Below are 22,784 nucleotides of genomic sequence, written 5' to 3'. Positions count from 1 at the left end.
CCGGCCGGTTCAGTACTGAATTGGCCTATTCAGGTTCCGAACCAACCAGACCGGTTTTGGGCCCAAACCGGTCGGACTGGCCAGTTCCACCAGTTCCAATAACATTGTTCTGTATATTCTCCTGCATATTGCCCTTCATATTTTGGTTTATTTTTTGAAAAAATAGGAACAAACTTATGGGTTTCTAGATTTATTTTTGCTGTCACTGTCATCTACTCCATTCTTTCATAAGGGCTTCTGTTACTGATTTGACGTATACTGCTTATGTGCACAGGATCTCAGAACAATTTACAGAGAGTCATTTACAGAAACTTGTGAATGAATTGGAAGAAAGGTTTGATCAAGAGGAACACTGGGAAAGTGTTGTAGAAAAGAAAAATGACAAAGTTTCTTACGAAGCAAAATGTTGTGATCCAAAGGTTCATTTCTTGACCATATTTTTATCTCTTCATGCTTGTGTATGATGCCCAAGGGTTCCCTATAATGACTTTACTGATGTCACTGGGCAGGATGGTGGCCCTACAAAATACATTAGTACAACTATTTTTGAAAACTGTACCACAGAGTTACTAAGAGATTTCTATATGGACAATGAATTTCGGAAAGAGTGGGATAAAACTGTTGTTGAGCATCACCAGCTGGAGATTAATCAGGAAAGTGGAATAGAAATTGGCCGTACAGTTAAAAAATTTCCATTTCTCACACCAAGAGAGTATGTTCTTGCCTGGTGTGTTTGGGAAGGGAAAGAAAAGGACTTTTACTGTCTAATTAAGGTAGCATATTGTTTAATAGCACTTAGATTTATTTCATAATTTGAGGGTCTGTGCATGCATTAAAATTATAAAATACCGGTTCATGATTTGATATTTTGGTAGGCTTGTGGACATCCGCTGGCAGCAAAACAAAGCAAATACAAACGTGTTGAATTTTATTTTTCTGGATGGCATATCAGGAAAGGTAAGAATCATTGTGAACAACCAAACAGTTAATTATGGAATTCCAAACTTTTGACAGCTACTTTCTTTCCTTTTGGTTTTCTTCAGTTACAAGTGTATTAATTTGTTTGCTATTTTTTTTTTTTTAACAGTTCAAGGTAGAGATGCATGTGAAATCAAAATGGTGCATCAGGAAGATGTTGGGTTGAAGCGTGAAATGGCAAAATTGGTTTTCTCAAAGGGTATTTGGAGCTATGTATGCAAGATGGAGACAAATTTACGGAAGTATCCTCAAATGGCCAAACCTCGTGACAACAAACAACCAACTGCTGTAACTCTTATGCGAAAGGTGAGTGTGAATATTTATTACATAAAAAATGTGGCAGCCAGTTTATTAAACAGTTATTTCTAGAGTTTGGCTTGTTAGGGAAGATCCCATTGGACTTCTTTCTAAGCAAGTATAAGCTGCCCGGAAAAGGATTGTGACTATCTGCATGTCACGTATATTTTGAAACGTGTATAATTGTCGAGAGGGAAAAAATAAGGTTTCTACAAACTGGTTTGTTGAATAAATATTTGCCGGACTAAGTAAAGGCTCTCCAAGATAATGATAGGTTGAGATCGTTAAAATGCTTTTAGCAGGGAGCAAATTGCAACAAACTTATCCAAATGTTGTGCTTCTAGTACACCGAGTGGAAGATATCTTCGTGTAATAAACACATCCAAATTTAAGACAGGAGTACACCATCCTACATTAACTTTGTTATTCTCGTATTGTATTTGCCTCTTAATCCAGTCACCTTTTATTGATCCTCATGTGATCAAACTGTCCAGTTATTTACCGGTGAAAATATTTTTCTCTGAGCAAAATTCTATCTAAATTATGTACATTATTTCTAATCTCCTGCACATGGATATCCTACAATCAGTGTTATCTGTCTGCCCTTTTCGTGACTCTCATAATTTATTCCTTGATTTTATTTTGAGTGCAAAAATCTGCTATTTATTTTGGTTGAAGCAGAGTTTTCAGGTTAGAATTTTCTCAATATCTATTAATAAAAGGATGTAAATACTTTCCTGTAAATTTTGTCTGTCAAAATAATGCTCTTTTGTGCACTGGCACTAAGCTAAATATTCATGAATAGGTACCAAGTGGTGTTCGGGAGACTCAGAGAGATGTTGAAGGTCCAATAGAAGATTCCGTCATCAGGCCCATCACAGGAAGCAAGGAAGAAAAGGAAAAATTATCTGCGAGTCAATCTAAAAAGAAATTGCTCGCAAAGGGTTTATTGCTGTTAGGTGGAGCCATTTGCATAAGAAGAGGGTATTCTTCTTTGGGGGTCAAGCTTGCTGTGGCATGCGTTATAAATAAATTGGTTAACAAGCATGGTGTTTCTAGAAACATTGTTCAAAAGCAGCTGCTATTGATGCCACCTGTAGCCGATAGATAATGTTGATGCATTGGACTACTCTGTATGGACCTCTCGTCTCCTGTTACTCTAACAGCACAGGTTTGATGTTCCAATGTCAGTATTTAGGCACTACTGGTATAGCAATGACAGATATGCATGGGATTGAATAAGATATCAGTGATATTAGATTCAATTACATATGCTGGGACTGGAGATGATACTGTCCAAGTGTTCTGTAAACACAATGAAATCCCATTTTACTTGAAAAGCCAGTGTCCATGTAAGATATAATTTTTCTTCCAGTGGGAATATTGGTCCGGTACCGCTGTTGCTATTCTAAGGCAGTTCTATAAAAAGGTAAATAATTATGGTTTCATAGCTCTTCAATTGCTTGCATTGAGTGTTTGGTGGATTTTTAATTTGAGATTTCAGGTCTTAATCCATATTAAAGAAGACTAATATAAGGCATATGGTAAGATTTTGATGGATATGCACTGCAAATTAGTATTACATCATATCACTGATGTGAACAACTTTGAGTTTTGGCAGTGCAGTTATTGAAATAATAATAATAAAAGGCCATTTAAATTAGTTCTTTAGCTTTGTATTAGCCTTTCAATATTATTTTTTGTATAGATATGAGAAAATAAAAGTGAGAATTATACTTTCAAACAATTCTGCTGCTATGGTATGCCATTCTTATAATTGAGAATGTAGACATCAGAAAAGATTTAAGGATTTTATGTAACTTACAGCTGAATAGTGCTATTGTGAGATGCAACATCGAGAGCAAAACTTGTACCATTCTTGCCATATTGCTATTTTAGTGGAGTTTAATTGGCTGGTGCTTTTATAAAAAAACCTGCAGGTGCAGATGATTCCTCTTGGAGGTGAATAGCTGGATTATATTTCAGTGTTGAATGAAAAGTTATGATGCCAATTTATTACGAATCATTTACTTAATGAAATTGAAATGTTTCTCTGCCTATATAAAGTGGTTGATATTGAAAATTTTAGTGAATCAAGTTGATGTCTTATTATATCAGTGCAATAATTATTTAAAGATGAATATCTGCAAAAAACAGGAGGGGTGCCCTACCCAATGGGGGAATATTTCAGCAAGGCTCGAATTCTTTGCAGTTGAATTGTTCTAGGATATCTTGAATGCTCTTGTGCTCTCTTTATCAATGGCAATGTCATTCACAGTGAATACCCTATCCTAATTAATGGACAAGTTCCACATCCAATTAATCCTTTCTATCAATCCATCTCTCAAGATGAAAACTTGACTGCATATTTACTCAGATTTGATGAATATTTGAAAATATGGTAAGCATAAGAGGACCTAGGGTTATCACTTGAACATGAATATGGATTTGATTGGATCCTTGATTATTATTTGACAAGGCATGATTGATTTCGGAATTGCAGTAACGAGTCTGTTGATAGGGGCAAAGATAAAATATAACCTGCACCAACGTATGAGGACGATTGCTTAACATGACATTTGGCCTTACCAAATTTTATCTTGTGTATTTTGACCTATGAGATGGCTCCGCCAATGCTTGCATTGTGCATGACAGTCCATTTGTTAAAATATTGCGATCTTTCCTTTGGTCCAGTTATGCTCCATAATAAGTTGGACTATAAAAATGTGGGATGGTTCTATCATAGCACTCACATATATGTTTTGGCTTAGGCTAATGATAGGATTTATGAAGGCATTGTAAACTTGTTAATTAACTTGAGACAAGGAGTTCTATCCTTGATTAACATTCCTTTTGTAGCACTTACCTTGGGTTCTCAGATTATTTGTGTAAAATGTTCGAGGACTAATCGGAATAATGCTTGCAAGTTTGAATTAACAAGACTTGTATTAGTTGCCACCCTATAAATATACCCTAATGATTAAAACTCACATCAATTCACAGTTTATGGGACTTTAATCCTTGGATCAACAGATGATTGTATGCAGAATTGGAGACCTAGGTCCTAATGTTGATATCGAAGAGTCAAACATTAATTTAATCTGTGTATGGTATGGTCTGTCGCCATTATTTGTGAACTCAAACATGATTCAACGATTATTCTTGGTAAGAATGTGTTTGTTATTTTAAAATGGCCATGTAAGACACAATCTTTACTCCCATTATCTTGCATTAATGTGGTAGGTGTGTTGTAGTGCGGTGACGTTGGTAATTGTGAGTCGCTCCCAATTTCTTGCATTAATATGGCAGGTGTGATGTAATGGGGTGACATCACTATTGATCATTGTGAATCATTTGATGGGATTCACTAGTCTAGGTTACTTGCATTCTTGTTGCTCAAAGTGTTAGGACATGGAGGCTACCATTTGTCGGGTCTATTGTTGTTTTTCCGTGACACTAGTGTCTAAGATAGAATCTTAAATCACAGATGCTACCAAACCAAGTATCACAACAAGTCTACTTTGCAACAACGGAATAAAATACGACAATAAATCAACACGTGCACAATATAGACAACTTTTTACACAATTATTTACAATAACCCTACTTCGTTATATTAATCCAACTGAATAATACAACAGTCTAGGCTCCCGTACAAGGAATATGGCCCTCATACATCCACTGATACAAGGCTACAACAACTAGGGCTTGGTGTCTGTCGTGATGACCACCAATCTATCCAATACAAGATACTTTGACCCAGTGTTGCACTACTCACGATTTTATCGTAAAATTGCGGTTTTTTAAATCTGTCGATATTATTGCCCAATAAATACAACCTTTTTTTTTTGAAGATTTTTTTGGAAAAATCGCGATTTATTCAAAAAAATTGCGATTCGATGGAAACAAATTGTGGCCCATTACAACAACGCGTTTATAAAACAAAAAATCATGATTTTTTGAAATTCATTTGCATAGACAGCGGCACACCGATAGCGACGGGGTTTTGGAGTGACCTCTTGGTCGTTTGGGAGTTGAATCCACTGATTGGAGAAAAAACAGAGTGAGAGCTAAGGAGAAGACGAATTTTCTCCATCAAACCAGTATGGGCACCAAAATTTTGTGTTTTGTAACTTTGTTTTGGTTTGTTTTCTATGTTTTTGGTTGGGTTTAGAATCTGGATAACCCATTGTTTATCAAAAGAATTCAATGGGTTATCAAATATTTTTGAATTGATTTTAATCTTGATGGGGTTTTTGTCATTTGATTTTTCATTTTGTTTGTTAAAATTTCTTAAATTGTCAAAAATTCCATGTGTTTTGTTATGTTACTCATTTATGTAATTTTTTTTTAGTTTTTGTAAATTGTAAGTTTGTAACTTGTAAATTGTAATCTTTATTTTGCCATTGTTAGCATCTCTCACAAAACAGTAATAAAATCCAAAAATAAATAAATAAATTAAATATTCCGAGTTAGGAATTTGTGCGTAACTCTTGGGTTGTTTCTCTAAGATAGGAGTTAGTTTAGGTAACTCCTATATTGGTGTGTGTCTGGTGAGAAATTATCTCAACCAAAGGAGAAATTATCTCAACCAAGGTGTCTAAGATAGCACGCACTATCTTGAGAACACTGTCTCTCATCTATTTATTTGTAACACTATTCAATTATTTGAATGAAAAAGAGAAAGAATACCCGAGGAAGCCATGAGGCTGAAGCCTTTTCCGCCAATATTTTGTGTCTGATTTTATGTGTGCTTTATATATTTGTCTGAGTTAATTTCTTTTTCAATAGCTATAGGTTCACCGAATCACCATTCAACTTCAAAGTTCAAAGTTCAAAGTCAAACATGCCAAGGAAATTGGACCCTCCGTGGGAATTTGGTGAACCTGATGGAGGGATTGATAGAATAAACTTGTCTTGCAAGTTGTGTGGGCAACATATGTCGGGGGGTTTACAGATTGAAGTATTACCTTGCACAAATCCCTGGATTTGATGTAGGGTCTTGCACAAATACAAATCCTGAAATCATCCGAAAATCCATGAGATCATTGGAAAATTTAGAGCACAATAGAGAGGCCAATGCAGAAATGAAGAAGCAACTAACAAAGTCTGTGTTAGGCTCAAGTGAATAAGGAAGTGGCACTGGTTCTACTTTAGCATCAACCAACCTAGTCGCTGCCTCATCATTTTTTGTTCCTAGAACCACGCCTGGTTCATAGCCATCTATCACTTCAATGCTTAAAAAAACTGAGTAAGAACAAGCTGACAAGTTGTTGGCCAAATTTCTCCTTTGGAGTGATATTCCTTTCAACGTTGTAAGGAATAATCCATTTTTCCGGCCTGCTGTTGACGCTATTGCAATTGTTGGTCCTGGGTACAAAATCCCTTTTTATGCTGACTTTAGAGGCCAAATTCTTCAAAATGAAAAGATTGATTGTACCAAAAGATTGGAGGAGTTTAGGGAATCATGGGCATAAGCAGGATGCACTATGATGTCAGATGGTTGGGCTGACCAAAAGGGGAGAACCCTTATAAACTTCTTGGTTAGTTGTCCCAAGGGGACTATGTTTATGAAATCTGTTGATGCATTTGCACATATCAAAGATGCAAAAACTTTATGTGATTTGCTGGATGTGTTTATTTTGGAGGTGGGTGTAGAACATGTTGTCCAAGTCATAACGGACAATGCTGCAAATTATGTTGCTGCTGGCAGGATGCTTATGGAGAGGCATCCTACTTTATTTTGGACACCTTGTGCTGCACATTGTATTGATTTGATGTTGGAGGACATAGGGAAAATTTCTTTTATCAAAGATATTGTTGAGTCATAAAAAAACATTACAAAATTTATATATAATCATACATCTGTGCTTAGCTTGATGAGAAAATTCACCAACAACAAAGAGTTGATGCGCCCGACAATTACACGGTTTGCCACCAGTTTCATATCTCTTCAATCCCTCTTGAATTCTATGTGGGATGTGAAGAGAATGTTTCTTTCAGAGGAGTGTTGTGCTTTGACAATGAGCCGCAAACAAGAGGGAGAGGCCATATGCAGACTAGTTTCACACCAGGAAGACTTCTGGGCGGGTGTGCAGGAGGTGTGCACCGTTACTGGATCTTTGGTAAAGGTTCTTCGATTAGTTGATGGTGAGAAGCCCGCAATGGGCTATTTGTATGAGGCTGTGGACAGGGCGAAAGAATTTATTCGGGCCTACTATGATGATAAGGGAGATGAGGGGTTTTAGAGACAACTCCTCCTATGAGAAGTGATTGATGAACGATGGAACAACACACTTCATCGTCCCATTCATGCTGCAGGGATCTACCTGAACCCCGCATTTTCTTACCCATGTGGGTTCCTATTTGATGCTAAGATCATGGATGGATTCTTAACCCGTTTTCAAAGGATGGTGCAATCTCCAGAAGAGCATACAAAAATCTCCAAAGAAATTGAGACATACAAGATGGTAGGTGGCACATTTGGCTTTGACATGGCTGTCATTGATAGGACGACTAAAATTCCAAAATTTTTTAATTTGTTTCAAATTTCATTGTCTCTTCAAGTTCATAACTTCATACTTTGATTCAACTTTCAAATTTCATTTTTTTTCTTATGCTTATTTAAAATTTTATTTGTAATTTTGTTGTAGATGCATGGTGGAGAATGTATGGTGCTAGGGTACCCCTTCCGCAAAAGCTTTCCATTCAAATTCTCAGCCAAACATGTAGCTCCTTAGGATGTGAGCGCAACTGGAGTGTATTTAAAAAAATACACAACAAGAAGAGCAACAGGTTAACACTTAAAATATTGCAAATTTTCAAATAATGTTTTGAATTCATTAAACAATATTTTTTTTTTTATAATTATTATTTCGTGATATTTGTACAGGTTGGAGTCCCAACGACTTAATGACATGGTCTACGTCTACTACAATCTTCGATTGTGGGTGAGGCAACTTGAGAGGACACCTGATATGGAAGCCATCTCATTGGATGGGATTGACACCACTACTGCATGGAGGGTTGAGGCCGAGAGGCCTCTCATGGAGTCTGCTAATGATTGGTTAGTGCAAGAGGTAGTGGAGGGGGAGGAGGAGGAGGAGGAGGAGGCGGAGCAACAGGAGGAGGAGGTGACACCACCTACCCGGGCTACCCCTGCCACCATTAGAGGACGTGGTCTACCTCCTATAACTCCTAGTTCTTCAGCTTCTAGAGCACAACAAAGTACACTGCCAACTCCACCAACGTCTACATCTAGAGGGAAAGGGAAAGTTATTGCATTTTCTCGCAAGAAGGGTAGAGGAAATCAATAGTATTAGACTTTAGTTATTTGGTTCATTTCATTGTATATGACATTATGACTCATGATCTGACTCATGAGATACATTATTATATTTTTTGTTGATATTTTGAGGCTGAGTTGGGAGTCATGAGTCAGGACTTACTATTCAGGACATGATTCACTGTTATGTGCGATGTAGCACTAGAAATGATATTAAACATCTTATATATTAGTTCTTTTATCATATTTACGTGTCAATGTATTTATTTTATGTTGTAGATGCTTTAGATATTAAAAAAATTGAAAAAAAAAGAATATTTTTGTATGTTACGCTTTTTTCCCGATTTTTACCGATTTTTTTCCTGATTTTTATGATTTTTTTCCGATTTTTTCCCCGCGTTGATAATATCTTGATAACGATTAATGCAACATTTCTTTGACCATCTAGCTGATGTAGAGCTCCTCATAGTTGCCTTGGTTGTACCCTGTACACATCCGCCTTGTCCTTTGACTCCCCATCTACAACATCTGCCTTTATCAATGCTCCAAGTCCATTTGGCCACTGAATCTCGGCTCAACAATAGCTCTCTCGTTGATCGTTTGTCCATTAACATTTCAACACATCTAGACTCCTGTCGAGTTGTTCACAACTTCGTTTGTGAACAACTCACAATTGTGCATTATTGCTCCTCAGCTACTCAGGGTCTTCTTCCCATTATTGCCTTCTTGCACTGCTCCAATGAAGACTAACATAAGGCAGGAGGGTGTTGCCTATCACCATCAAATGTTGCTTCTCCAATGATGAACACAGGCTGAAACAAACTACTCCTCTCGCTGATTAGACCTTATGAGCTCCAACAACTGCCACTCCTAGTAGCCAAGTGTCCTTCCTTGCACTGCACTTAGATCCTCACACTTGGGCACTCTCACGCTGCCCTCTAACAGTGCACAAATGCCCAATCCAACACAAACAAGCATGTCCTTCAGATCTACTCAAATATCATTTACCTAGAGCTCCGAAGATCTACTCTTTGCTCTGTAATAGAGGAGTTATTGTGCAAATTTAGGTACCCAATCACCATTGTAGCATTTGCCCACTAGTTAGGGCTTCTAACATGCCACATCAACCCTACCTCTTAGCTGCTATAGTCATCTATAATCTGTCCTCTCCTAGGACACCATCTTCTAGCATCCATCCATCACCCAGAGACCATCTGCAACCATATTGCTGTCGCCCTCTTGCCTCAATTTCTATGCAATGTGGAAGATTGGTGAGGGCACACCACTAGCTCTAAATTTCTGCTTCCAACTCAGTGTTTCCTTCTCCAACTAGGTTTCCCTTATTGTCAACTCTTGGGTCCTTAAGCGCTATTTTGGGCCTTAGTAAAGCTTTGCAAGACACTCTACATTACCCTACAACAAGCCTGTTACTCCAACAACATAAGTCTGCCCCAAAACCAAGGAAGAAGGCTCTATTTAAGCTGCGACCTCTTTGAGATGATTGCAACTCAGTGAGGAGACCCTCTTAAGGGCTTACGTCTCTCCAAAAAAGCCACTTTACATGCTGTTGTAACATCCATTTTCTTATGGCTCAAACAGAGATAACCACATACCAAAACTGTGAAAATTCCTAGTCCAACGAACCCCTACTGTAGAAAATCTGAATCTACTTCACCTATTTGATTTTTTAAAATTACATTCATCAAGTTATTCTTCTGAATACTGAAGCAAATTACTTCTGCAACCTACACGAATTAAATATTTGATCTCATGAAATAGAAAACAGAGCAAAGAACAAGATACATCAGACACTTATTTTTTGGACACAATAGTCCCTGGAAAAACCCAATGCGGGAAAATCTGTGCAGTAGCTCTGAGGGTTTTATTATTATGCAGGAGAAACATCTGAATACAAATATAAGATGCTCATCTAGCAATCCTTTACAGAGAAAATACTGGCGGAAAATCTAAGTGAGTTTTACCTCACTTCATCCAGCAGAATTTCGGATGATCCGGCACAAGACTGGCTAGCCCCAATTATTTATGTGTCACCTCTTCTGCTCTCTACGTCAACTTTCCTGGCTATTCCGACGGTTCCCGACAGTTCCGGCTGTTCCCGGTAATTCCGGCTTCTGCCCTCTGCGTCAGCTTTCCCGACAGTTCCTGACAATTTCGACTTTTGCCCTTTGCATTAGATTTCCCGACAGTGCTTGGCAGTTCCGGTTGTTCTCGACAGTTCCAACTTCTGCCCTCTCAGCTGCAAGTCTCCCCAATCAATTTTCCTCGTGAGAACTTTTCACCTCAGAAAATCGATTTCCTCAATCTCTATGTGTGTTTCCAAATGAACCCCAAGCCTCCATTTTATACTTTTCCTATTGAGTCTTCAACGACTGAGATTAAGTTTCTAATCAATGGCTAAGATTAAAACATGACTTGATCTACCTTCTAGATCATTCTCACCCATATTTTGATTAATACCCATTAATATTTGAATTTCCCTAAGTTTATGTTGGAAATAATACTGAGAGGGGGGGGGGGGGGGGGTGAATCAATATTATTAAATCAATAAAACTTTTTCATTTCCATACTTAGATACATACACGCTACTTCAGATAATATAACCCGCGTGTATACACGATTGTGTCTAATGAAACTAGCGTATATCCAAAATACTTATGATTCAGTTACTCCATTAAATGTTGATCTTTAGTTAGTGCATCAGAACTTAATTAACCATATGTATAGTAAGCAGGTGCAGTAAAACATAACAGATCATCACACACAAGAAGCACACATGAACACCATGATATAAGGTGGAAACCCAATGTGGGTGAAAACCACCTGCTGCAAGTCGTCTCTATCTTCTTTTAATAAGAAACTTCATTTTACAATGTACTGGTGCAGTCTTATACTAGTACGCAGGATTCTACCTGCAGAAGGCTACAACCTTCTCTCATTCTCCAGACTCTCCTGGAAGGGAGCTACAACCCCCTTAGCTCTTGTACTAGCCGATCCATTTACTAGTACGTAGGTGCTGGCCTACTAAAATGCTCAAATCTTTACTTGTTTTCCAACTGCTACTAGAAGGGAGCTACCACCCCCTTAGCTCTTGTACAGGCTGATGTACTAGTACGTAGGTGCCGACCTACAGAAGGCTACAACCTTCTCTTTCTTCCTCCAGGTACCACGTTTCATACATTTTCAGACTGGATACTTCTGAAGCACAACATAATAATATGAAGGCCACGTTTCATCCAATTTTCATACTGGACCCATCAATATCATTGAAGCACAAAATCAATCAATATTAGCATCATCAATCTCTGAATCACTGAAACACTGAAACCCTGTCAACAACACAGTCACCAGAACACAGAACAAACAATAGAACTCTGCAACAATAACCAGTTCCAACTGCAACTTCAAATATCATATGTCATAATGTATACGCTACTATGACGAACCAAACCCGCATACTTACGCGCTTTCGCCAAAGCCAACTCGCGTACAGATTTACAAATATTTTTTCATAACTTTGCAGCTGTACCAGACATCAGTCATACCCATAACATTTACAGAACATTACATGCGTCAGTATACAGATCTAGAATAAACAAGATCAAACCGTATAGAGATGATTCATTCCAAGCCATTAGATCCCGATCTATCCTTAGATCTTGTTCTCCATCAACCATTGAGATTCCTCCTTACCTTAGATCAAGAAATACATCATAAACCCATAACCTGCGTACTGGATCTCATACTTCATCAAATATTCAAGACTTTTTCAATCCACTTGCCTAATGATCTTCTTCTCCTTTTATAGTCTTAGGCCTTACTCAATACCATGGTCCAAAACCATAACAAATCAATACCATGGACTCAATACTTGGGATCAACACTTCTGACGAGATACCATGGTCCAAAACCATAGGTTCAAATACCAAAGACTAAATACCACAGACCAAACATAAATTCTCCCACATGTATGCGCTTTTCCTTATGTGAAAGTTCGTGTATACGCATACGCGTCTTTGGAACGTCTAACTTGCGTGTATACGCGGCTTGGTCATGATGAACCTGCTTATATATATTTTTCCCTCTTCATTCTTGTAGTCTGATCATCAATTCCTTGCTACTGACCTACTGCACTATGATATGTCATCTGTGTGATTTGCCATCAAGGACAACACTTGTCTCATAATGCCAACAATCTCCCCCTTTGGACTTGATGGCAAAGCTAGCTTGTCATACTGAGAACTGTCATCTGATTCCCATGTATTCTGTCACATCTGATATCTCTTCTGTAGATTCATATGTAAGTGAGCTGTTCTTCTACGAGTGGGTTGCCATCAAGTACAACACATGCATCATAATGCCAACAATCTCCCCCTTTGGACTTGATGGCAACAACACCAAATCACTCTCCCCCTTTGACATCAAGGGCAAAGGGCGGACCAAGATATTCTCTTTCCTTGATAATCATTCTGCTGTCCATACTCCCCCTGAGTACCTGCTGAAATCTCTGAATGAGCTCCCCCTTTGTATATGCCAAGGTGTACCAATCTGACCATGCTCCCTCTGAGTACATGCTGAAGTCTCTGCTCTACTGAAGTGTGCCGTTCATGCTCCCCCTGACTGTAAGCAAGGTTTGCAAAAAGATGTTCTACAAGAAGAATATGACTCTATACATCATAAATGACCTTCCTATCACCAAGGACTCATGCATACATCCATCTCCCATCAAAGTGGGGATATACCAAAAGTTTACATATGATAATACAAGAGTATAACATCATTCATCCCAGGCATAGTGGGGAAACCAAACTGGGCCGTTACATGACCTTGATAAAAATAAAAGATATACATGACATAGAGACGAAATATCTAGAGCAAGACTATAAAGGTCACCAATAACTAATATCAGCATCACTATTCAGATCAGCAACCATGTTCTCCTTCTGCACCTGTTCCATCTGTGCCAGATGGTCTCTGTCAGGCCCATATCAGACTCTTCTTATCCTAAGTTTGGCCCACTGATTTCCTTCTAATCAACATGTACGTGACTGTATCCACAGAAATAGGCGTATATACGCGGATCCTCCTCATGAAACTCGCGTACAACCACTTCCAGATCAACAATCTGTGAATGTACTATAACAAGGTATGTCTGCATATAGATATCAACTCATCCTTTTGAACATCATCATAAAATCATTCACATTATATCATATGTGTAAAACCCCATAGTCATCTCATCATCAAGATCTCCATGACCATCCATGTAACATTACACGGGAATATCCTCTATCTGATAATAATCAATCAACATATGTGAGTATCAATCATCATCATATGGGTAAGAACTCATCATCATCATATCTCCAAAAATGCAACTCCATGTATCCAGCGTATTGTATAAAGCACTATGTATCTAGAGCTCAAGACAAGCCTTCTTGATATCATCAACAGCAACAATCCTCATCCACATGAGCGCCAAGAATTATAGGAAACCTACATCATAACTGTATTATATGATCTTTATGCATATGATGACAACAACATATGAGTAACTCATCATCAAGTAAAGAAGATGTGTATTCAAGCTTTGTACTTCTCCTTATCCTTATGAAGATCACCATGTAAACACCATTTATACTTCATCAGAGAATCAACCACAAATATGATCTGAACATCAAATATGTAACCCCAAGAATCATATGAGATTTGTCATGGATAACTCATAACCATATCATAGCACGATATATCATTTAGCCATATAAGCATCATCACCAAGGACTACTAACCATAATGCCAACAATGCATTATTCAAAACATAAACTCCCCCTGAACCTGTGCCATCTGTTTACTGTCAGATTTGATCATGCATATATCAGCAAGAAGTATCACGACATCATCATCATCAAGTTAGGATCAAAAACACTTCTAAACATCTTATGAGTATCAAGACATTTCCACACATCATTAGCAGATTGTAACCATTATCAAACAGAGCAAATAATGGACTGAATCATATCAGACCCTTTTTCTGAGCCTGTCCCATCTTCTTTTCCTCAGATTGACATATACGCGACTCTGCAGTGTCTAACTTGTGTATATACGCGACTTCCCTTTATGAAACTTGCGTATGAGATTTAGGACACTGAAGTTTTACACTTTCATCTCCCCCTGAGTCTGTTATGTCTGTATATGGTGCTGTGCCACATCTTTCTGACTGTACTTCCTTCTTCTTCCATATCTTCAAGTGTGATGATGTTTTCTCCTTTTGGTGTGGTGCCCGTACCTTGTTCCTGCATTCCTTTGCTATATGTCCAAGCTTGTTACATGCATAACATCTCATATGTTTCATATTCCTCCTGTAGCAATCAGCAGCTTTGTGACCAAACATATTGCAAGAAAAACAATATCCATTAAAGTACCTGGAATGTGATGATCTTTCTGCATGACGGTCTTGAACCACTCTTCTTCTGCATCTGGCTGCAACATGTCCAAGATTGTGACATACATAACATTCAACATTATTCATCGGAGGAGTAAAAGATTTTCTTTGAAGAATTTCTTTCCTTGGCTGTTGATGGGGTTGACCTCTCATCTCCTTGTTGAGCATTTCAGATTTTGCATTAGATTCCCTTGTCTTACTTTGTGAACTAGATTCTTCTTCAACAGATTCATGAAAACCAAGACCAGCTTTGATAGCAGGAGACCTTTGACTACTAAGAATATCATCCAAGATCTTAGTACTATCTTGAAATCGTAAGAGCTTATCTTTTTCTTCTAATTTTTCTTTTAGAATATTTACCTCAACCTGGAGATGCTCTTCCTTTTCATGATATTGCTTCTTCATGTTTTCTTCAGCTTTTCTTCCTTCTTCTAACTGATGTCTTAGTTCAAGAACTTCATTTTCTTGTTTTTCAAGAGCATGGAGTAGTTCTTTATTCTGCTTCTTTGATTCTTCAAGATCTTCCTTTAGTGCGAGGATCGTAGCTTCTAGCCTTTCATAGTAACTGGATCTATCTCTGAGTTTCTTGATTGTTGTGCTTCTTTCATTTACTTCATTTCTTAATGATGTCACTTCATCCTGCAACTTTTGACATTTTTCCTTGAATATCTTCCTTACCTTGTTACCTTCGTCTAGTTGAGCTTTTAGTTTGGTAGATTCATCTTTGAAGGCACATTCCCTTTTGTTCAATAGATCTTGTTGATCTCTAATTTTGTCTGTGAGCCTTTTAAATTCTGTCTCTATTTGATATCTTTCTTGCTCACCCATAAGAACAAATTCAGTTGTTTCTCTGTCACTTTCATCATCTTCACATGGATGGATAAATGTATCACCAGAGGATAACAAATTCGTACATGATAGATCTTGTTCATCTTCATTCTGAAGTGAGTTTGAATCTGAAGTGCTTCTTGCACATAATCCCCAATCGATGCTCCCACTGTCATAGTTCTTCTGAGATGCCTTCTTCTTAGGCGCTTTCTTCTTAAGCTTCTTTCCCATTGATCTACGGATCTCTTTCAAGCGATCAAGCTTCTACCAAAGGACCTACTCTGATTCCAATTATTGGAAATAATACTGAGAGGGGGGGGGGGTGAATCAGTATTATTAAATCAATAAAACTTTTTCATTTCCATACTTAGATACATACACGTTACTTCAGATAATATAACCCGCTTGTATACGTGACTGTGTCTAATGCAACTAGCGTATATCCAGAATACTTATGATTCAGTTACTCCATTAAATTTTGATCTTTAGTTAGTGCATCATAACTTAATTAACCATATGAACAGTAAGCAGGTGCAGTAAAATAGAACAGATCATCACACACAAGAAGCACACATGAACACCATGATATAAGGTGGAAACCCAATGTGGGTGAAAACCACTTGTTGCAAGTCGTCTCTATCTTCTTTTAATAAGAAACTTCATTTTACAATGTACTGGTGCAGTGTTATACCACTACGCAGGATTCTACTTGCAGAAGGCTACAACCTTCTCTCGTTCTCCAGACTCTCCTAGAAGGGAGCTACAACCCCCATAGCTCTTGTACTAGCCGATCCATTTACTAGTACGTAGGTGTCAGCCTACTGAAATGCTCCAATATTTACTCGTTTTCCAGCTACTACTAGAAGGGAGCTACCACCCCCTTAGCTCTTGTACTGGCTGATGTACTAGTACGTAGGTGCCGACCTACAGAAGGCTACAACCTTTTATTTCTTCCTCCAGGTACCACGTTTCATACATTTTCAGACTGGATACTTCTGAAGCACAACACAATAATCTGAAGGCCACGTTTCATCCAATTTTCATACTGGACCCATCAATATTATTGAAGCACAAAATCAATCAATACTAGCATCATCAATCTCTGAATCACTGAAACACTAAAACCCTATCAACAACACAGTCACCAGAACATAGAACAAACAATAGAACTCTGCAACAATGACTAGATCCAACTGCAACTTCAAATATCATATGTCATAATGTATATGCTACTATGACGAACCAAACCCGCGTACATACGCGCTTTCGCCAAAGCCAACCCGCGTAAAGATCTACAAATATTTTCTCATAACTTTGCAGCTGTACCAGACATCAGTCATACCCATAACATTTACAGAAAATTACATGCGTCAATATACAGATCTAGAATAAAAAAGATCAAACCGTATAGAGATGATTCATTCCAAGCCATTAGATCCCGATCTATCCTTAGATCTTGTTCTCCATCAACCGTTGAGATTCCTCCTTATCTTAGATCAAGCAATGCATCATAAACCCATAACCTGCATACTGGATCTCATACTTCATCAGATATCCAAGACTTTTTCAATCCACTTGCCTAATGATCTTCTTCTCCTTTTATAGTCTTAGGCCTTACTCAATACCATGGTCCAAAACCATAACAAATCAATACCATGGACCCAATACTTGGGATCAACACTTCTGACGAGATACCATGGTCCAAAACCATAAGTTCAAATACCAAGGACTAAATACCACGGACCAAACATAAGTTCTCCCACATGTACGCGCTTTTCCTTACGTGAAAGTGCGTGTATACGCATACACGTCTTTGGAATGTCTAACTCGCGTGTATACGCAGCTTGGTCATGATGAACCTGCGTATATATATATATATATATATATATATATATATATTTACCTCTTCATTCTTGTAGTCTGATTATCAATTCCTTACTGCTGACCTACTTCACTATGATCTGTCATCTGTGTGATTTGCCATCAAGGACAACACTTGTCTCATAATGCCAACAGTTTAGACTTAGGAACTCCATTAAAAATATTAATTATTTTAATAAAATACAATTCGGGTGGAATCTCACCAAACGGTTTCTGGGTTCTTTATAACTCATGTGCCTTAGCCTCTCCACCAATTTTCAAGGCTAGAGCACTTCTGATGCCACCAAAAACTAACACTCCCTCTTAGCAAGGAAAGTGCTCTAGCAACAATGTCCACCTGCATGCTGCTCTGTTTATGAAGCACCTCCATTTTGCATTGTTGCTTCCACCAACACTGTATTGTTGTTGCTACTGTAATGCTACCCATGACACTGCCTCTTCATTGCTGCATCTGTACTACAACTCCCTCTCAAACATTGCATTTGCTATGCTGCGTGCACTGCCACTGCTAACACTACATCCATACTGCAACTCAGTTGCTGAGAGAAGCAACTGAAAAACATCCAAAATTAGTTGAACTTAACTGTGTTCAACATACTATAATGAATGTTGGAATCTGACTACTACTGATTCTGACCCTCTAAATTCTTCTGCGCCGCTGTTGATTCTTGCACTGTGCTAACTGCACTTTTGCCAACCTTGCTCTACGTTGATCAGTCTCTGGTCCCCAACTATTGCATCTGTCCTCCAAACACTCCACTACATCATCTGACACTAAGTCCATCTCGCTACTACTGAATCTTGGGCTCCTGTAGCAAGGAATTGATCCAAGAGGTGGAATCCTCAAGGATCTTGCCTACATGTAGTCCTCCCGAATACAACTCAATATCACCCCATCTCCCTCCTGGAGATGTGTGGGCACTCATGGCATATTCATCCTCGTCTATCTTCGCGACTGCGACCTTTGGATCATGCTTCTCGTTCTTATCCTTTTGCTTCAAAGGACATTGAGATGCAAAGTGACCCATCTCGCCACATCTGAAACATTTCACCTTCGAAATGTCCTTCTTTTGCTTCTGCTTCTGTTGTCCCTTCGATGCTAGATCTTCGTTTTCCTCCTCCTCCTTCGTCTTCGTGCTACTCCCACTGCTGCCATTGAGGTTGACCTTCACTAGGTCCCTCCTTAACTCCTCTTGTTGAAGAGCCGCCCACATCTCCTCCCATGAAGGTAGTTTTTCCCTACCCAATATGCTTTGGACGAAAACTTGCCATTCATATGATACTCCATTCAGGGCTATCCTCACCATCGCGGTTGGTTGAGGAGTGGACCCCACTACAACAAGCTGGTTTCTAGTGTCCTGAAGACATTGAAGATAGAGGTTAACCCCTTCTCCTTTTTGCATCAAAATCCGTTGCAACTTCTATTCTAGGTACATCTTCCGTTGTTCGGAAGAGCCTTCATACAAAGAAGACAAGGCTTCCCACATCTCTCAGGCTGTATCCTTTTCCTACAAGCGTGAGACCACATGATCTCGAACTCAATCAAGAATGAGCCTCTTTTCCTTCCCCTGATCGGCCTTGTACTTCTTCTTTTGATCGTTGTCAGCAAGAACAACTACAACACTTTTGACGTAGGCCTCGAGATCATATTCCTCCAGAACAACTAAGATTCTGGTATTCCAAATGGCATAGTTGGAGGCTCTGTCCAACTTGTCTTGATCTCTGAGCCCATGCAATGCCATCTCACCCAATTGTCGAACTAACTCCTCTAGTCATTGCTTAGCAAGTGAGAAATTCAAACTTTCTGGTGGAAAAGTTCTCTGAGGAGAAAATTCCCCTTCTACATGTCTTTGTTCTTTTCCAACACATTTTTTCCCTGGTAGAAACTGCACCCTTCAAGCATCGCACTAAGGCTCTGCGTCACTCCCTCTACTTCCACAAACTCACAAACTAGAAATCTTGCCTCTATCGTCTCACTCAGAGAGAGATTTCCTCGGATCTGCTTTCTGACAAGGACTGCGCAATCCTTTCAAGGGGATTCGAATTGCTGCCAAGTGCAGCTTTCAGCCTCACTGCTCAGCACTAGATCTGCTCTTCCTGTTTCAAAATCAATCCTTTGGTACCATGTGAAAATTCCTAGTCCAAGGAACCCCTACTGCAACAAATTTGAATCTACTTCACCTACTTGATTTTTTTAAAGTACATTCATCAAGTTATTCTTCTGAATACTAAAGCAAATTACTTATGCAACCTACACTAATTAAATATTTGATCTCATGAAACAAAAAATAGAGAAAAGAACAAGATACACAGGACACACTTATTTTTTGGACATAATAGTCCCCGAAAAAACCCAATGCGGGAAAAACGGTGCAACAGCTCTGAGGGTTTTATTATTATGCAGGAGAAATATCTGAATACAAATATGGGATGCTCATCTAACATCCTTTACAGAGAAAATACTGGCAAAAAATCCGAGTGAGTTTTACCTCACTTCACCCGGCAGAATTTCGACTGATCCGACACAAGACTAGCTAACCCCGACTATTTTTACGTCACCTCTTTTGCCCTTTGCATAAGATTTCTCGAAAGTTCTCACTGTTCCTGGAAGTTCCGGCTGTTCCTGACAGTTCTAACTTCTGCCCTCTGCGTCAACTCTCCCGGCTGTTCCGACAGTTCCTGCTGTTCCCGACAGTTCCTGCTTCTGCACTTTGCATCAACTTTCTCAGCAGTTCCAACAGTTCCCGATAGTTCTGGCTGTTCCCGACAGTTCTGACTTCTTCCCTCTCAACTGCAAGATCTCCCCAATTGATTTTCCTCGTGAGAACTTCTCACCTCAGAAAATCACTTTTCTCACTTTCTTTGTCTGTGTTTCAAAATGAACCCCAAGCCTCCATTTTATACTTTTCCTATTGAGTCTTCAACGACTGAGATTAAGTATATAATCAATGACTAAGATTAAAACATAACTTGATCCGCCTTCTAGATCATTCTCACCCATATTTTGATTAATACCCATCAATATTTTAATTTCCCTAAGTTTAGACTTAGGAACTCCATTAAAAATAGTAATTATTTTAATAAAATACAGTATGGGTGGAATCTCACCAAACGGTTTCTGAGTTCTTTAGAACTCATGTGCCTTATCCTCTCCACTAATTTTCAAGGCTAGAGCACTTCCGATGCTACCAAAACCTAACAAAAACTAGCACAAAAAATCGTCTTACCTCTCCTCTGAACTACGATCTTGTGCCTTGAGAAGTCTGCTACCTAAACTTGTCCAGAATTAGCCCTTAAAGCTTCCATGCAAGTTGCTTCTGCCTCAGACATCTATGACCTCTCCTTCTCAACAAAACCACACCATAAAATAATCCAATACAATCTAAACTTGGCTACTCTGAAATTTCATAGGTATATCTTGATGATTGATTCTCCTTAGGATGTGATTAAATGACTCCATGAGCCCTCTTATTTATACACTTCATGTGGGTTTCAACGAATAACCCTAAAGGGCACTCCAACTAAGTCGACTTGAATTTTAGCCCTCACAACCACCTACTAACTTAAAAAATTCATATCTTGACTTCTACAACTCGAATTCGAGTGATTTTCGCTGTCTGGTTATTGTCGGAGTCCTCTATAAACTCAAATCATCACATCTAGAAATCTCCTCATGGAATCACACCCATATGCTCAGGTGAAAAGCCCATAGGCTTGGGTTCTAAGCCCACAAGCCATACTTGTGTGCCCATTCCTCCACAACCCTCAAACTTAGGGTTTGGAGTACCTCACAAGCTACAAATCTCAACATCTATCGACCCTACTATTCACTACAACTATCTTTCATGGTCATGTGTATACTTGTAACTATATTTGGTTTGGAAAATTGTTTCTTTGCGACTAATAGGGGTTGGCTTGTTGGATAACTTTCCATTTTCTTGGAGCTTGGCTTCAATAGTCATCTTGTGTTTGCTTAATTTGATTTTTGGTCGATATAAGCATGACCCTTAGAATGTAGATCAAAACAAAGGTTATTGAGTTCTGATTGGATGGTTAAGTAACTTTTCACCTTGTCTTTGTGCTATCTACTTGCTACCCACAATATAAACTCAAGTGCTCCCAAACTCTTAGTGTTGTTCTACATTTCAAGACCTTTCCATTGGTGTGCAGATCACTTCAATGGGAGTTCATATGTAAAAGTTATGCCTCTCACAAGTTGACCATCATGGTATCAAGGAAAGACCATGTTAGTGTTCATTACTCACATGTGGAGCTAGTCAAACATGTACTTTCAGAAAGATTTTAGAGATTTCAAAACTCTAACATTGTTTGGTGGTTGAGGCATGCAAAATCCTTAATCCAAAACCTATATGACTATTAGGCTATGCTAAATATTGGGCTACCAGAAAAGGGTTTTATTATAGTAAGTATTGTTCCATAGGATATTGACTTAGGAAAGAGGAAGTAGAAGAGCTTGTTGTAGCGACATTGGACATAATGCACATGGTGGCTCTATAGTGACTTCCCCTTTCTTTGTGTTTGCATTTCATAATAGAAAAGAGCATAACACAAACCTCACTTTCTAGTTGGGGTTTTCCTATATTAATTATTCCTAGGGTGCGTTTTGTGTTCATTGCGCTAATTGTGTGTTATTTGCTTGTCTTTTCCATTTTAGTTTCAATTCATTGAAGTATTTCATGCATTAAACTAATTTGAAATCTAAGGAAAACATGATATAATAAAAGGTTTTAGAATATTGTAAGACTTGTTGTGATGCATATCCTTGGTAATTTATAGATCATATTGGTACTAGAGAAATTTTCTTTAGAGTTTCTATAGGAAGTTGTAGGAAGTAAGAACTGGAGTAAGCTTTAAAAAGCCCAAGCCATGGAAGATGAGTAAAGTAACAAACCATTGAGAAATCCAGAAGGATGACAAATTAATTGATTTATCTTATTATGGCATTATCTTGTGATGTTTCATTTTTATTATTCTTTTGTTTGATTCATATGTTCCTTATCATCATGACAAATGCCAAACAAATAGAAGAGGACA

At 38.4% G+C, this 22,784-nt stretch overlaps 2 protein-coding genes across 3 annotated transcripts in view; both read left to right on the top strand.

The window, feature by feature from the left end:
• The window catches only part of LOC149168576 (uncharacterized), a 227,373-nt gene extending 224,652 nt beyond the window's left edge, over nt 1-2,721 (top strand). Inside the window, exons 3-7 of one of the 2 annotated variants that reach the window (XM_089428315.1) lie at nt 275-419; nt 510-773; nt 876-957; nt 1,088-1,284; nt 2,081-2,721. In XM_089428315.1, the coding sequence (XP_089284441.1) occupies nt 275-419; nt 510-773; nt 876-957; nt 1,088-1,284; nt 2,081-2,386 (994 nt within the window). In that variant the 3' untranslated portion in view covers nt 2,387-2,721. The remainder of the gene's footprint in view (nt 1-274; nt 420-509; nt 774-875; nt 958-1,087; nt 1,285-2,080) is intronic. The other variant, XM_089428316.1, reaches the window with a different exon arrangement.
• Nucleotides 2,722-7,940: 5,219 nt separating this feature from the next.
• LOC149168575 (uncharacterized) lies at nt 7,941-8,745 on the top strand. Its single transcript, XM_089426942.1, has 2 exons — nt 7,941-8,070; nt 8,168-8,745. The coding sequence occupies exons 1-2, from the start codon at nt 7,943-7,945 to the stop codon at nt 8,589-8,591; spliced, it is 552 nt and encodes a 183-aa protein (XP_089283068.1). The 5' UTR covers nt 7,941-7,942; the 3' UTR covers nt 8,592-8,745.
• The last annotated feature ends 14,039 nt before the right edge of the window (nt 8,746-22,784 follow it).

This window comes from Pinus tabuliformis, chromosome 4_2 (genome assembly GCF_031772625.1).
Source record: "Pinus tabuliformis cultivar Carrire ecotype Pingquan chromosome 4_2, CPIR1, whole genome shotgun sequence".
Classification (NCBI taxonomy): Eukaryota; Viridiplantae; Streptophyta; class Pinopsida; order Pinales; family Pinaceae; genus Pinus; species Pinus tabuliformis.
This window is presented reverse-complemented; position numbering and strand designations above follow the sequence as displayed.

Excerpts from the sequence above, each read along its gene's own strand:
- LOC149168575 (XM_089426942.1), top strand. The coding sequence starts at position 7,943 with ATGTATGGTGCTAGGGTACCCCTTCCGCAAAAGCTTTCCATTCAAATT. Across the intron at positions 8,071-8,167 it reads CACAACAAGAAGAGCAACAG|GTTGGAGTCCCAACGACTTA; the intron begins GTTAACACTTAA and ends ATATTTGTACAG.